This window comes from Carica papaya, chromosome 1 (assembly GCF_054855325.1).
Source record: "Carica papaya isolate Zhongbai chromosome 1, ASM5485532v1, whole genome shotgun sequence".
In the NCBI taxonomy this organism is placed as follows: domain Eukaryota; kingdom Viridiplantae; phylum Streptophyta; class Magnoliopsida; order Brassicales; family Caricaceae; genus Carica; species Carica papaya.
This window is the reverse complement of record NC_142309.1, coordinates 1,872,974-1,888,395: the sequence shown is the minus strand read 5'-3', so window position 1 is coordinate 1,888,395 and position 15,422 is coordinate 1,872,974. Positions and strand designations below refer to the sequence as shown.

The following is a 15,422-nucleotide window of genomic DNA, read 5'->3' as shown; positions in this document are numbered from 1 at the left end:
TAACTCATCAATAATATAAATAGATATATATGTATACCTGTGTTGCATTCATCTCAAAAGGTGTAAAAAAAAAAAAAAAAAGAAAAAAAGGAGGGTTTTGCAGGGAAGTGTAGAAGCAATATGTATATACTTTCTTCTTCCCTCAGTAGCACTTCTCTATATATATATCATCCATCTCTTCTCAAGATTCACGAAGAGATCGAAATATACTCGAACAATACATTAATGTCAAAAAGAAGAAGAACAAGACATAAATGATATGTGATATAAATCAATTTTTAGTTATGTTCTTTGACATGCCAATCTGGTCTGCCTAACGTGAATTCCAAACTGGGGTTCTTGCAATCCAAATTAGTAGTCGTCCCCATGTAGCTCTTCATCATCATCTGATGGCTTGAATCGCATTCCTTTGATGTCTGAAATAATTAATGTCAAAACTCTGTGGAATTCCATCAGTTTCAATAATAAAAACTGTATATTATGCATGCATATTGAAAGTCGACGTGTCATTATACATAGAACTACCCACACACACACCCATGTATCTATATGTACATACATACATATATGCCTGCATGTCTCATTTTACTAATTAGTTTCTACTGTCATGGCTCACATAACCTGTCTTTACTTAATTTTTATGCTCTAACTTGAGTTGGTGTACATATTAAGGAAAATACATATTTCCATATTATTTGTTGTTTCTTTAAAAAATTTATTTATGTTGGGAAAACGATTTCTAAAACATGTACAATCACAAATAAAGTAAAAACAGAAAAATAATAACACAAGATTTTATTAAGTGTTTCGATAATGTACCAACATTTATGAACAAGATCAGTAAAAAAAAAATATCTCATTATGATCAAAAGAGAGTATATAACTCGTAGGTTAGTAAATTTATATATAAGGAGTCTCTTAGGATTTTTTACATTCCCAAAATACATATAAAATTAATATATAGAATAATTACAAAAATATCACCATGATTAAAATCATTAAAATTTACATCACATCCATAATTTATAAGCTATTTTTAATATATTTCATCACAGCTATATGTATATATCTTAAAGAAGTGTTCATGATTTTATTGATGACACTATCTCGTAATATCTAAAATGATTCCTCTTTTTATTATTTGATAACTCAAGATTATACTTCTTAGTTTGAGGTGTTTTGTCCTTCCTATCCTAATATGTTCTCGTATATGTCATCGACTTAAAAAATTCTCTATAATTTTGAGATGTTCTTAACAAGACATCAAGTTTAATTTTTTAAGTTCTTAACTTCACTAACACATGCAATCATAATTTAACAAAAACATAAATATATTCTGTAGTAAAAAAAGTGCGGAGATGAAATTGCTTATATAAGATCTTTAATGATCTTTAGAAAACTTTAGCTCTAATAATTATCTATTATGCGATTGTTTTCTCTATTTTCTAAAATTGATGGTTTCGTTCTTTTTATATTATGATTACGTAATCTATGTGTAATAATGATCTTCTATCACTTCCTTAATAAAATTATCTCTAATTTTTTTAAAAAAAATTGAGTCATTTACCTCATTCCCTTCGTATTTCCCTACTTACATATTCACCAAATGGTTCTTCAACCTCTTACGTGCAATCATACCAAGCCAACCATTCTTTTACACTATTTCTTATATTTGAGATCAAACCCACCACCTTTGTTCAAGCTCATAAAAGTGAGACTTGACAGAAGGCCGTGGGAATGAGCTTTACTATCTAACAACACTTAGACTTTTGTTTTTAAATAATTTAACTATAATATTATAGAGACTAAATGTATTTATCCAACAAGAATAAGTCAAATATGTCGACTGACATATGCAGGGCTAAGTTGATGACTGAGGATAAAACTAACTTGAGAATGTAGAGCATGCCAAAACTTTTAATCTCATGGAAACATTGCCATTCGGGACTTAGAACAAAATAAAATTAGTGACTATACATGAGGTTATCATGGTCCTGGCAAGTCATAATATCTCAAATAAAACTAGATAACCTATCTTAGAAATTAAACCATTATACAAATTTCACAGGTAACAGGCTCGAGAGGTTGATAATGTGGTTAAATTTAGATTAAGTCTAAATAAATTATTCTGTCATCAAGATATTTTCTTATAAAATAATTTTAGTTTAATGTACAATTGAGTGGTTGATATAGATATTTATGCATGTGTCTGTGTTAAACTAATAGTGTGACATCTACTGGTTGCATAATTTTGTCTATACACTATGTACACTCATATTATGGTATATAAGTATCTTACGGAATCAATAATACTTTTTACTAAAATTAAAAATAAAATCTTTAGTTTACTTTTCCTTAGAGAAAAAAATAAGTCATTGATATACTTTTCTATTTATCTATTCTATTCACTTAACTTGGAGATAGAAGCACAAAATCAATTAATGAAATATGATCTAATTGACTATTTTGTATTCATGTATATTGTGTATATGTATATACCTCTGTTTGGTAGTTTGATCTTTGTTGTGCTTGGAATGGAATTGCTCTTATCCCATCGATGTCAGTGCTTGAGTTAGTTTGTTGCCAGGCCTCTCTAGTACTGAAATGTATATTCATAAAAAATAGATTAGACAACAGCTATATATTATATATTTAACAGTCTAATCATAATAGATTAATATATATATATATATATAGTATCACATTGTTAAATTTTCTAATAATAATGTAAATAAGATATTGTGCACATGATCATGTATATGAAATATCATACGTGATAATATATACAATAAAAAATTTACAAATGCACATACACACTAATACTTAAATAATTGATTGAATCTATTATTTCAAAAAGTTAAATTGATATAAAATTGTCTAATCAATTATTTGTACTTTAACACGTTTTCTCATATATAAGTTCATTGAACTAGAAGTGTGAATCAAACACATGCTCACTAAATGTGGTGCGAATTAATTTGTATAGAAATAGAAAACTGATGATTCAAACTCAACTAAATTGGTAAATAGTAAGAGAAGTCATCGGCTAAAAAGTTAAATATTTGTTAAAGTTTAATCGTGAAAATGATAATGATGTAGGAGTTAATGTATATATAATAGGTTGAATATTCTTTTATCACTTTAATTTTTTGAAAAATATTAGTTTACTTATATCTAATATGATATTAAAACAAGAGACTTAGTGTTTGAATCTTGGTTATTACTATACTTTTATTAATTAATTTCTTTTCTTTTGAATTGTAATTAATTATTTGTTTGAATCTTAACTTATTAACTAATTTCAATACAAGGTAAATTTTTTTTTATTTATATAAATTTTACTTGACTAATACGTTTAACTTAATAATTAATACGTAATTAATACAAAAAATTTATTTTAAAAACTTAAGCTAATATAAAATAACTCAACGGTGTTATTTATATTAGAATACCACCTTATGAATAAATTTATCTCTATACATGACCATATATTATTAGAGTATGTTGAAATTCTCATATATATAGAAATTTAATGTACGAAAAGGAAAAAGAAAACCCTAAAAGTTTTACATCTTCCACAAATGTTTATATATATATATATATATACACACACACACAAAAAGAGAAAGTTTGACATGTTCATTTTATTCCTTTGTTGCTCATTATAATATTCTAAATTTGAAATTCAATGTACAAAACATTAATGTTGAGATCAATTCATTAATTAGGCAATTACTTTTTGAAAAAACATGATTAGGCAAAAATTGTTTGGCTAATTTTAGAATTTATGAGTGTCTAGCAAGCTAGTACCTATATAGACTCAGAAAAAGCAAAAGGTTAAAGAAGATGTACTGAGGCTATACATGTTGCATTGTAATACTAATATACAAGTGTATATATATATATATATATATATATATACATATACATACATACATACATACATACATACATACATAAATTTCTTCCTTTTCTAAAGCTGTTTTTTTTTTCCCTTAAAAGAATGACAAAAATCAGATTTTTTTGAAAGATAACAAAAAAGAAACTAGATTTAAAAATTAATTCCTCAGAGAACTAACAGAAGAAAGAAATGAAAATTTCAAGAATGCAATATATACATATACATACATGTATATATATATATACACACACAGGTCAATCAAATCATGACCTGAATCTTGTCTGCCTGTGGGAGAGACAATCTCTGGCTGCTGCTATTATGTGTATAATTAAAAATAATAGTATAATAATAATATGGAGAACTCTAATACATTTGCTGCTTTTATGGATATCTTTGTTGTTAGGATGATCTTCTCATATATGAATTCTAATTAACCAAAGAAAACAATAAATTATGATTATATAATGACATATTATATAAGATTAGTCTTATATATTGATTTTAAATCCAATTCGTAATTCACAAAAAGAGGAAATTAGCTCTATAAGTATATTCCTCACACATATATATATGTATTATATGATAATCTCTAACTAGCTAGTATCATGAGGTGCATATATAATAATGAGGAATAGTTTTTCTTTAGCACAGATATTAAAGATGAATATATATATATATATATCTCTCTCTCTATATATATATATATGTGTAGGATTCATTTTGACCCATATCCACTTAAACATATAAGGCATCTTCATCAATTAGGAAGTATAATTTCCTGCAAACAAGAAGGGGCAAACATGGAGAACATTTAAGCGAAGGAGGTACCCAAGAAAGAACAAAGTCAAATGTATATACACAGAGCTTTTTCTGGTCTAAAGATATAGTACATATATATATACACACACATGATGTATATGCATATGTAAGTTACTTTGAATTTTGAAAAGGAAGCACTTAATTGATGTTAAGTTCTTCCCATATATGTATATATATATGTATGCAATGCGTTCTCGTGGAGGAATAAGAACCGGAGGTCAAAGTTAAATATTATATATACATACATAAATACATGCATGTGGAAGTAATTAATCAGCGAAGACACAGCATTAATTCTAAAGAAAAAAGAAAAAAGTATTGTAGCAGTGGGTACTTTCAGTTTTCTATATATATATGCACACACACACACACACAACACCCTAATTCAATTAGCTAAGAGGCCAGATTGATGATTAGGTTTTATGCAACTTTTTCTTTGAAGAAAATTTAAATGCCCATCAAAGCTATAAATCTAACCCAATCTCCCGAGAAAATCTTCCAGAAAAAGACTTAAAAAAGAAAGAAAGAGAAAATTAAATTATTAGGAAAAAGCAAAGAAAAAAAAAGCTGCCAAACAAGAAGTCTTTTAAGTTCTTCATAAATGGCGGACGTGGTTTGCATTTCCAAGCTATTAACGTACACCATGCAAAAGCAAAAGGAACCCTTCCCATGTCACTTCTCCCACTACTCAACACTAGTATCTGTACGTGGACTTCATTAAAGAAAAAAAAAAAGTCACACCCACATATCTATTCTTAATCTATATATACGTGTGTATATATCTATATATATATATATATGGGACTCCTTATTTGTATTGCTACTGTATCTCACTAAATGGTTTTATAGTTATCTAAATAATATTAGATAATTACTTGAACCCATTTTGTTAAGATCTTAAATTGATAAAAAAAAGGCTCAATAAATTGTTTTATATTCTAATAAATAGTTTATTAAAACTAACTACTACAAAAACTTTAAGTTCATGAGAAATTATTTAATATATTATACATGTTTGCTTATCTATATTTTTCCTAGCAAACCCATTTGTTTGAAGATTTTTCTTATGCATAAATTTATTAAGTTTAATGGGTGAATGAAGAAAAAAATATTATACTTCATACTAAAAGTATATAAGCTATATTAATTCCTTCTACTATAATTTGTTAATATATAAGCTATATTAATTCATACTAAAAGTATATCATAGTGTTAATATGTCACTATGATCATTTGCTATAGTTGGTTTTTGACATGACAATCAACGGTCAAAATGTAGTAAAATAGTATCAAATGATAATCAAATTGATAGTATGAATAGCAGCAAAAGATGAGGAGATATAACCGGTGCCTTAAAGCAGACAGAGTTACTATAGAATATGTATATATAGTTGTGTATATATATACACAGTGTAAGCATATACCTTGAAGAGTTGCTCCAGAGAGTTGTAGCAGTAGAAGGGAAGTCCATTTCTTGTTGCAGTGATCCATCTGGTTGCCCTCTTTGATGATCTGTTGATCGCCTTCCACTTCCCATTGTGGATATGTCTTCTTCCCCAGATCCATCTGATTGGCCTGCAAGTGGGTACCCCAAAGTACTACTCCTTTAAACTTTCCACACACGAGTATACATGTATACGTATAGAAGCATGTGTATGATGACCACGCATGGATGGAATATGTACATGTATGTATGTGTATATGTATGTATATGTAGGGGGTAGGTTTATGGGATGGTGTGATATGATTTGATTTGTCTTTTATCCATAATAGGGTTTTATAAAAAGGGTAGAAAAAATGCGAAATAGAGAGTAAAAACCGGAGGATAAAAAGGAAGGAGGAGGCTACAGAAAATGAAACAAAAGCTGCCCAGGAAGAAGAAATTGAATTATAAAGAAGAAAAAGAAAAAAATTGAATAAAGAGAAAACAATAAAATGGGTGGAGACTAAGCAATACGAATTACCTGAAGAAGCTGCAGGCTTGTCAGTGGTCTTCACAGTTCGATACATCTACAAGCATTTGCAAAAGAAAGAAAGACCATTCAAAACCCATCAAAGAAAAACAGAAACAGAAAAGAGATTACATAAGAAATAAGATCAAAAGGGAGAAAATAAAATAAAACAGAAGTTTTTTTTACCCGAGAAAGCATAGCATTAATACTCAATGTACTTGAATAATACTTTATTATTCATGTCTAATTAATAAAATATATAAATTTTAAGAAAATGGGTCTTAAGATTGGTTAAAAAATTTAATCTTGATATACAAAATTAATCAAATACTACATATTCTCAATAAACAAAGGAAAAAAAAAAAAAAAAAAACCAAAATATGATTTCAGTATAAAAGAAAAAAGAAGAACTGGGTAAATCTAAAAGATGTAAGGTGAGAATATAGGTATATATAGGTATATATAGGTGTATTTATAAGTGGGTTTGTGTTGGATTGATTATTAATCACGAGGATGATGTTTGAATAAGGTAGTAAGTAATGAGGAGTTTATTATTGAGAAATGATGACTTGTTTTTGTCTCTTTCTCTTTCCTCTTCCAAACAAGAAGCTGCCTTACAAGTTTTCAGAGCTCTAACTTCTCTTTCTCTCTCTTTCTCTTTCTCTTTTCTTTTCCTTTTAATTCGTTCAACTACTGCATTCTTCGGCTACCGTGCCCGGTAAACTGATATGAATGTAGAAGAGAAAAAGGAAAAAAACAGAAGATTGTTTTTTTCTTTCTCTTTTACTTTCTTCTCTCTTATAACTATATATATGTGTATGTATGTATGTATGTATGTATATATTACCTGTAAATGACTCTTGACATGGGCTAATGTAAGATCTTTAACATCCATGAGCTCAAGAACTGACTTTGGTGTAGCTCCTGAAAAAAATTCCAGTCCCCAAACAAAGGAAAAATAGTTCATTAGTCAATATATAAATATTCCCTCACACACACACACACACACACACATATGCATACATACAAATGAAGAGAAACCAAGAGGGTTGAAGGAGAAGAGTTTTCTCAGAACTTAAGTAATTTTATTTTGATTAGAAACTCATACATTCATTAATTAGATGTTATATAGATAGTAATCATATAACAACAGAACAATACATATGAGAGAGCGTGAGGGGGAAGGTTTATAATTACTTTCATGGCCGCCAAGAAGCTCAACAGCATGAACAAATCGAGCATGGAGAGTGCTGGTCCACCGCATCCTCGGAGCTCTCATGCTTCTTTTTGCAGGCAACTTAGGTAAGAATCTCGATCTGATAATCCCATGAGAAGCATCGGAAGATCCAGCTGCGTACTGGTTATGGTGGTGCAAGTGTTGGGATTTGGATGAATCCACGGAAAAAACTCCATTAAATCTCGAGGTTGGTACCCGATAACCCGACTGGTTATTAGGCCCTGCTGAGCTTAAGATCGACATGGGATCTAGACCATAGTAAGGCGAAGAAGGAGAAGAAGACGATGACATAGAATTAATTACCGAGGATGGAGAGGAAGAAGGATTATAAGGCGGCGGCATTTGGTAGAAACTCATCTTGGTTTGATCTTTTTGTCTGGTGTGTTGCTCTAACGGCATGAAAGGAAATGAACGGTTGTGATAGACCGGAATCCCTTTGATCGGCCGGAGACCGTCGGATACTTCGAGGAGGGAAACACCATGGTTGATGTGATTCAAGTGAGAGTTATTATGATTAGAATGGTGAAGATGATGATGATTATGAAAAGGGTAATTTTGTAATGAAGGAAATGCTAATTCTTGAGCTCCACCTCTGAAATTTCTTACAGATTGGGTGTGAAGATCAGCTTGGTCGTCCATGGAATTAGCCGGGTGAGCTAAAGAGAGCTCAGTATAAGCTTGTGAGCTTGTTCTAATGGAGGTTCTGCTGCTCGATTTATCATCTTCTCGTCTTCGACCCAAGAAATTATTGAAGCTTGTGTCAGCTCCATTAATGGCGGCGTTACATGAAGAAGAAGAGGAAGAAGAAGAAGCAGTGTTTGGGAGACTGATATGAAGAGAGAGATCAGGAAGAGGGTTTGATGATGTATTGGGTTCAATAAAAACACTTTCTAAGGGCATATTGTTTATTTTCTTTCTTCCCAAACACACACAGAGAGCTTCCTTTAACCAAAAACAGTGATGATCCCCTTTTTTTTTGCAGACTGGAAAACAGGAAAGAAGAAAAAAGGAAAGTGTAAGTGGATACTAATTAAAGTCTTTTCATCTCTTTTCCTCCTCTATCTTTGTGGGTATGAAAGATTTGATACTCCTGCTAGAATTAAAACTTAAATAAAGAAACAACATCAAGATTATATGTGTGTGTGTGTGTGTGTGTGTGTGTGTATGCACCCACATAAGCTTTTGAAGAACTAAAGCGCAAGAAAGGAAAGAACTCCAAAGTGGATAAGTGGGAATTACTGAGAAAAGAGACAGTACTAGTCTGCAAATCTTCTTCAAGAAAACAAATATGCTCAAGAGAGAGATATAGAGAGAAGGAGGAGGAGGAGGAGGAGGAGGAGGAGGGTATGTGTGTTTGGTATATTGGAAAATGAGAGAGAAAATAAAATTTAAAAAAAAAAATCAGATAAAAGAAGTAATGATAATCCAGAAAGGCATAGATATATGGAGAGGAGGAAGGGGGAATTGGGCGTGGTGTTCCTCGAGAGTATATATCGGAAAATGACAGTACTAGAGGGGAAGAAGAGCACAAGGTCTCTCTCTCTATAGTCAAAACAAAAAGATTATAAAAATAAAAAAAAATTATTAAAAAATTTATAAAAAAATTTAAGAAAAAATAAAATTGGGGAAGTTTGATTTTCTTTCCCCGGGGAGAACGGGATAAAATATGTTGGAGAGAGAAAGACTTTCTCTTCCTTTGATTCTTTTTCCCCCACTCTCTTCGCTCCCCCCTTCCCCCTCTCCTTCTCTCTCTCTCTCTCTCTCTCTCCCCCCCCCCCCCCTCTCTCTTCTCACCATATATATATATATTATCTATTTAATTAATTTATATTTATTATATATAAAGAGATAGTACTTCAAAAATTTGAGAAACTTTCAAAATTTGTGTCAAATATGAACATTCTATGTTTCCTATTTTTATTATGTGGGTTCAATTTTCATCTACAATTTTATCAACATAAAATTTTCAATGCTCTAGATTAATATAAAAAGATGATTTTTAAGATTTTTCGAGAAGAAACTTTCTTGACGCAAAAATTTCCTCGATAATATTTTTACTATTATATTCTACCAAATTAATCCGTTTATTTAAAAATTCTATTTGTTTAAATATTTCACGACACATGAATTGATAATAACAAGTAGGGAGGTAATTGATTTTTATGTATAATACATTGTTAATTGAATGTCAAGGACAAAAGAGATATAACATTATATGATATACATAATATATATGTTAAGTAGGGTACCCATTTCAAATTCTTAGGGGATACATCATATACTTAAGTATACAATTAGATTACTTAGTAATTTGATTATATTGGGACATAGATTATTAATGCTATAATTATTTATAAATTATAATATACTGAATCTATATGTATATATTGTTTAGGGAGGAAGGGACACATTGACCTAAGGGAGAGAAGAGAGAGAGAAGCACAAAGTGATTTTTGTTTGGATTTGGATGTAAACATCGTAAACACTAAACCCACATTTGCTTCTAATTCCCTTTCATTCTCCCAAATATTCTCTTCTAATCTTTCAACAACTTTGTCTGCCATCCTGGGTTTTATTGTGTCTTCCTTCACATGACCCTCTTCTATTTTCTCTCTCTCTCTCTCTATATATATATATATACACACACACACACACTGTACATATATGCATACACACACATGTATATGTAATCATCTTGATGATCTTTTGATTCTCTTGTCATTTTTTTTATTCTTTAATTAAACTGATCATATATAAATAAATATTCTGATCATATTCAAAACCCCTAGGCTAAATCAAAGAGATAATCTTACTTAATTAGTGTAATTTTCAATTATAGATTTATATAATATATATGGGATCCATAACTCTCATTTTATTGGGAACTAATCTCTTCTGCCTTTTAATGCTGACACTTCTTGGTCTTTCCAAGCAAAACCCTTTTGCTTCTGTCATTTTCTTGATGGAATGGAAGGGTTAATTAATTAATTAATTTTTTTAACTGTGCCTCTCACAGAAGTTACCCAGAGAGGATGCACTAATTCATAGGCGGTGTTTGGATGGTGCATTAAATGCATGATTAGGGTGAAGTAAATGCACTAGTTTCTCTTTTTTACTCCCAAAAAATTCAACATGCACGTTATTATATATATATATATATGTTGTTTATTATATATATTCTTTTATACGTAGAAAAGGGTTAATTTTTTTTTTTAAAAAATCCCTACATTTTTAATTTTTATTTTTAAATTTGACTCATGAGGTTTCAGTTATTGCAATTAAGTATGTGATTTTATTTATTTATTTTTAAAATTAACTTATTTTATGCCCTAGTTTTATGTGTCCACATTGAATTTTAGCCTAATTGGAGATGGAAGCCATTATGTTGGTGTTTGTGATGATTTCTCTTTAGGCTTTCTTCAAGCCTCACCATCAATACGAGTAACCCATTAATAAAATATTTAGACAATTCTTTTTAAAGGATCCTAACTTTTAATACTAAACAAAAAGAACGAATGTTAGTTATCTCAGTTAGTAATGATTTTTAAGGTAAATTATTAAATTAATTAATAAAAGTTGGTTTTTTTTTTTTTACAATTTATTCTCAAATCTTTTGTATTACAATTCAGTCTTCAATATTTTTTATTTATTTCAAACGTTTAGTTCTCTATCATTTTTTAATAAAAAAATTTAAAATGATTAGATTATATTTATACACTTCAAAAAATAATTCAAAAACTTAATTGTAAATATAATAAAGTTATTAAATTTTACATTATTTTTAAAAGTTAATAAGGAGAAAATTTCGATGACGAACTCTCTCGTAAGAATGAAGACTTGCTATCTCAAATTTAGAGAAGAAAACAAAAGACTATTAATAGGGTTATAATTAAGGTAAGAGAAGCCATGCTTAGGATTTGGATAACATGATGTTAATTGTTCTTCTTTTTTGGTGATGTTTGATGCCTTGGTCTTCCTAATATAGTGCCTTAAAGTGTGATTTACAACACGAATGTTTGATTATACTGATAGTAGAGAAGGGACAATCCGGTTAGAAGCCCCAGCATTTAAGCACGATTTGCCACTTTTTTCTATGCTATAAAAAGAGTGTCATATGGCTCGAGTGATATTTCTTTCTCTATACACTTAGATGGAGTGAAAATTATAAGGATCTTTTCAGTGATGGCTAGCTTTATTGTGTCCCTTTCTCTTTCATAATTGTGTATGCTTTGCTTTCTTCTATTCATTGGACTCACTAGAGTTATACATGGTAGGGATCATAGGAATTTTAGATGTTTTATTTATTTATAAGTATGGATGGGGATTAAAAGACATCTCCTATGTTGGAAGACACAGGAAGAGCATTACTTGACATGATATATTATGATCAAATAGAAAATTCAATTGCAAATAGGATAAACCAATGGAAAAGCACATGGGAATAAGGAGATAATTTTTGTTTTGATGTGTTGTATGACTTATATTTTGGGTTTAGATGAGAATAAGACATTTAACGAATTAAATAATTTTTTACTATGACACTTTTAAATGTGTTGCATGCCTAGTATATAATTATGACGCTTGCTCTTAACTCACAAGCTTGGGATTGTTGAAGTGTGTGTCCAAGCCAAGTTACTATGGTGAGGGGTTAAAGTTTTTCTAGGATTAGTATATGGAGTGTTGCTATGATGCCCCCTTATAATGATGTTATATGGATATAAATAGCTTTAAAGATGTGTTATTATCTTCATCAGTGCATCACATGCTTCTACTTTAGTGATAGAAGTATTAAGCATGAATGGGTATGTGTCTTCACTTCATGTTTTCAGTGGTATGTATTGAATGGTATGACATTGGTTGTGTAACAAATTTTTTTAATATAATAAATTATCTTTTTACATCTTAACAAGATTTAAACAACATGAATAAATTATCATAACTAGCTAGTTAAATTAATAATAAATAAGATACATGATTTATTTAGTCTTTCAATTATAAGATATATACAATTAGTTTTTTTTTTTAAACATAAAAGGGTCCTTTTTGAAAGCAAATGAATGCATAATCCTTTTTCAAATAGTCAATATAGACTTAAACATCATAATAGTAAAAATATAAATGATACAACTTAGACAAGGTTACTAATAGAAGTTAAATGACCCACTCGATCGTGGTGGCATCCATAATTGGAGTTAACATGGTAAAAACAAAGAGTAGTAATATTTCGACTCCTATGGAACCGTTCAAGATACAAGCTTCTTGTCATTGCTAAAGAGATAAGACTCAATCATCACAATTTGTTCCTGTTAATAAAGATAAATATCATTTTCCAATATACATATGCTCCATGTTGTCCATAATTTGTACACGAACGATAATTCAATCAAATAAGTACCACAAACCTTTACCCTCATTCATGACTGTAGAGATTTGGTTGCAAAATACTTCATACAACGATCATCCACCTAACATGCATAAAATTTCACGTTATAAAAAGAAATGCAGTTTATTGGCCTCTTTAAACACTAAATGCTAGAAAAATACATCATGCCCATTAAATCGCCATCACTATCATGTAAACTCAAATCTTGATTCCATGGTAATAGGGCTCATAGTTGGTTAGAACTTTTTGATTAGGCAATTGTAGAAGTAAAGTTAAAATAATTCCATAAATTACAATTTCTTTATGATAAAAATTAGATTAACTGATTGATCGAATAATCCATCTGAACGCATCATAATCCCAATTCTATTTTAGGTCACAACTTAGTCACTAAACTTATAAATTTATTTGTATACGTCATTTTTCTTACAATTTTTTTCCCTAAAAGTAACAAAAATTTTCTAACCTGCGTTAGCAATGTAAAAAATAACTTAAAATATATTAATTTATTTAATAATAGTAGTTGAAAAAAATTATTATTGTAACATCACATTTTTTTTCCTGAGTGTTTTTATTATTTCCGTAATTTAAATAAAACAAATTAATTGTTTTTATTATGTTTATTAAAGTCAATCTTTAGTTGTTATTATTTTTAAACTTTAATCTTTAGTTGTTATTTTCTTTCTAAATTTTTTCGGAGAATTGAAATAATATTGTAAGTTTAAATACTAAATTATCGCGAAAAGATTTTAAAACTTAATTATAACATAACAACTAATTTAGAAATTATAAATAATAAATTAGTATAATAAATAATAATTAAAATAAATATTAAACGAAAACAACATATAAACAAATACAAAATAATAACTACAAACAACTCTACATCATTAACACAACGTAACGAAATCTAGATTGTCATTTACTCGACCACAAGCATATATATATATATATATATATATATACGTACACGAATGTACATGTGCGTGTGTGTATATACATATAATATATATATATATATGCCCCACGTGTTGATTATTAATTGGTGGACAGTTTTGATAAGAATGTATGGTGGAGACTATGGAATCGGCTGTACATTTACTATACACACTTGAATATATTTTTTGGGTACAAAAAATTGAATCAGCTCGTTCCTCAATCCCCATCAATCACAGCCATCTGATGATCGGTCCCTGGCCCCACCCTCGATTTATTTATTTTTTAAAATAAATAAAAAAATATATTCTACGTTTTTAAATTAATTACTTTAATTTTTAATGTTTATATCCCGACAATCAAAAAGAACAGTAGCAGCATTCTAACGAAAAAGCAAAGGTATTAATTAAATGAATTAAGAATCATACCCATCAGGCTGGATACTGCTGTACTACTTAATCTCGGCGGGGTCCACAGATTTGACAGTTTCGCATCAAATGCATTCGTTTATCGCATGATCGTATCCTGACCGTCCGATTTCTGACTCATTTGGGTTATCCGGGTTGACTATTAATGGTAACGGGCAACACATGAACTGTTACTACATCGGGTACTGGTGCGGGTCGGGTCGGGTCATGCCCGACTATCCGGGTTCTGCTAATTTATAAATTCACTCAATTTTTCTTTTGGATTGACAAGATTTTATGTGTTTAATTAGAGGATTGACTTTTGAATTCGCAGTTTGTCTTTTTTTATCAAAATGTTCTGTTTATTTTTTTAATGGAGCAATTAACTTTAAATAATATGCATTAATTCTTGATGTGATAAACGGTGATATTCTCCTTAGAATTATTATAAGAAAATATTCTCACTAATTATAATTATTTTAATCTCATTATTATTTTATTTTAATTAAAAAGTAAATCTTTAAATCATGCACAATCATAAATAAAATAAAATCAGATAAAAAAAAACAATATAAAATTTTACGTGATTCGATAATATATTTACGTAGACGAATAAAATTATTAAAAAAATATTTTACTATCATAAAAAAAAATATATATATATATATATATATCACCCAAACTTTAACAAACTTATATATACATACATATAGCTTAGATACGAAAAATACTAATTTAACTTAAATCATTATTTTGTATGGCCACGAAGAAGATCGAATTTTTGTTA

At 29.2% G+C, this 15,422-nt stretch overlaps 1 protein-coding gene across 4 annotated transcripts; it reads right to left on the bottom strand.

Annotated features, from left to right (window-relative positions):
* Positions 1–108: 108 nt before the first annotated feature.
* KAN (Homeodomain-like superfamily protein) lies at positions 109–9,651 on the bottom strand. 4 transcript variants are annotated; one of them, XM_088213247.1, is made up of 6 exons: positions 7,870–9,647; positions 7,520–7,596; positions 6,685–6,730; positions 6,145–6,295; positions 2,500–2,599; positions 109–439 (listed from the first exon to the last, which is right to left on the bottom strand). In XM_088213247.1, exons 1-6 carry the CDS (start codon positions 8,807–8,809, stop codon positions 383–385), a joined length of 1,371 nt encoding a protein of 456 aa, XP_088069373.1. In that variant the 5' UTR covers positions 8,810–9,647; the 3' UTR covers positions 109–382. The 4 variants fall into 4 exon arrangements, with proteins under 4 accessions (XP_088069373.1, XP_088069369.1, XP_088069377.1 ...); XM_088213243.1 differs by having other exon boundaries at positions 109–416; positions 7,870–9,643; XM_088213251.1 differs by lacking the exon at positions 6,685–6,730 and having other exon boundaries at positions 206–439; positions 7,870–9,651.
* Between the last annotated feature and the right edge of the window lie 5,771 nt (positions 9,652–15,422).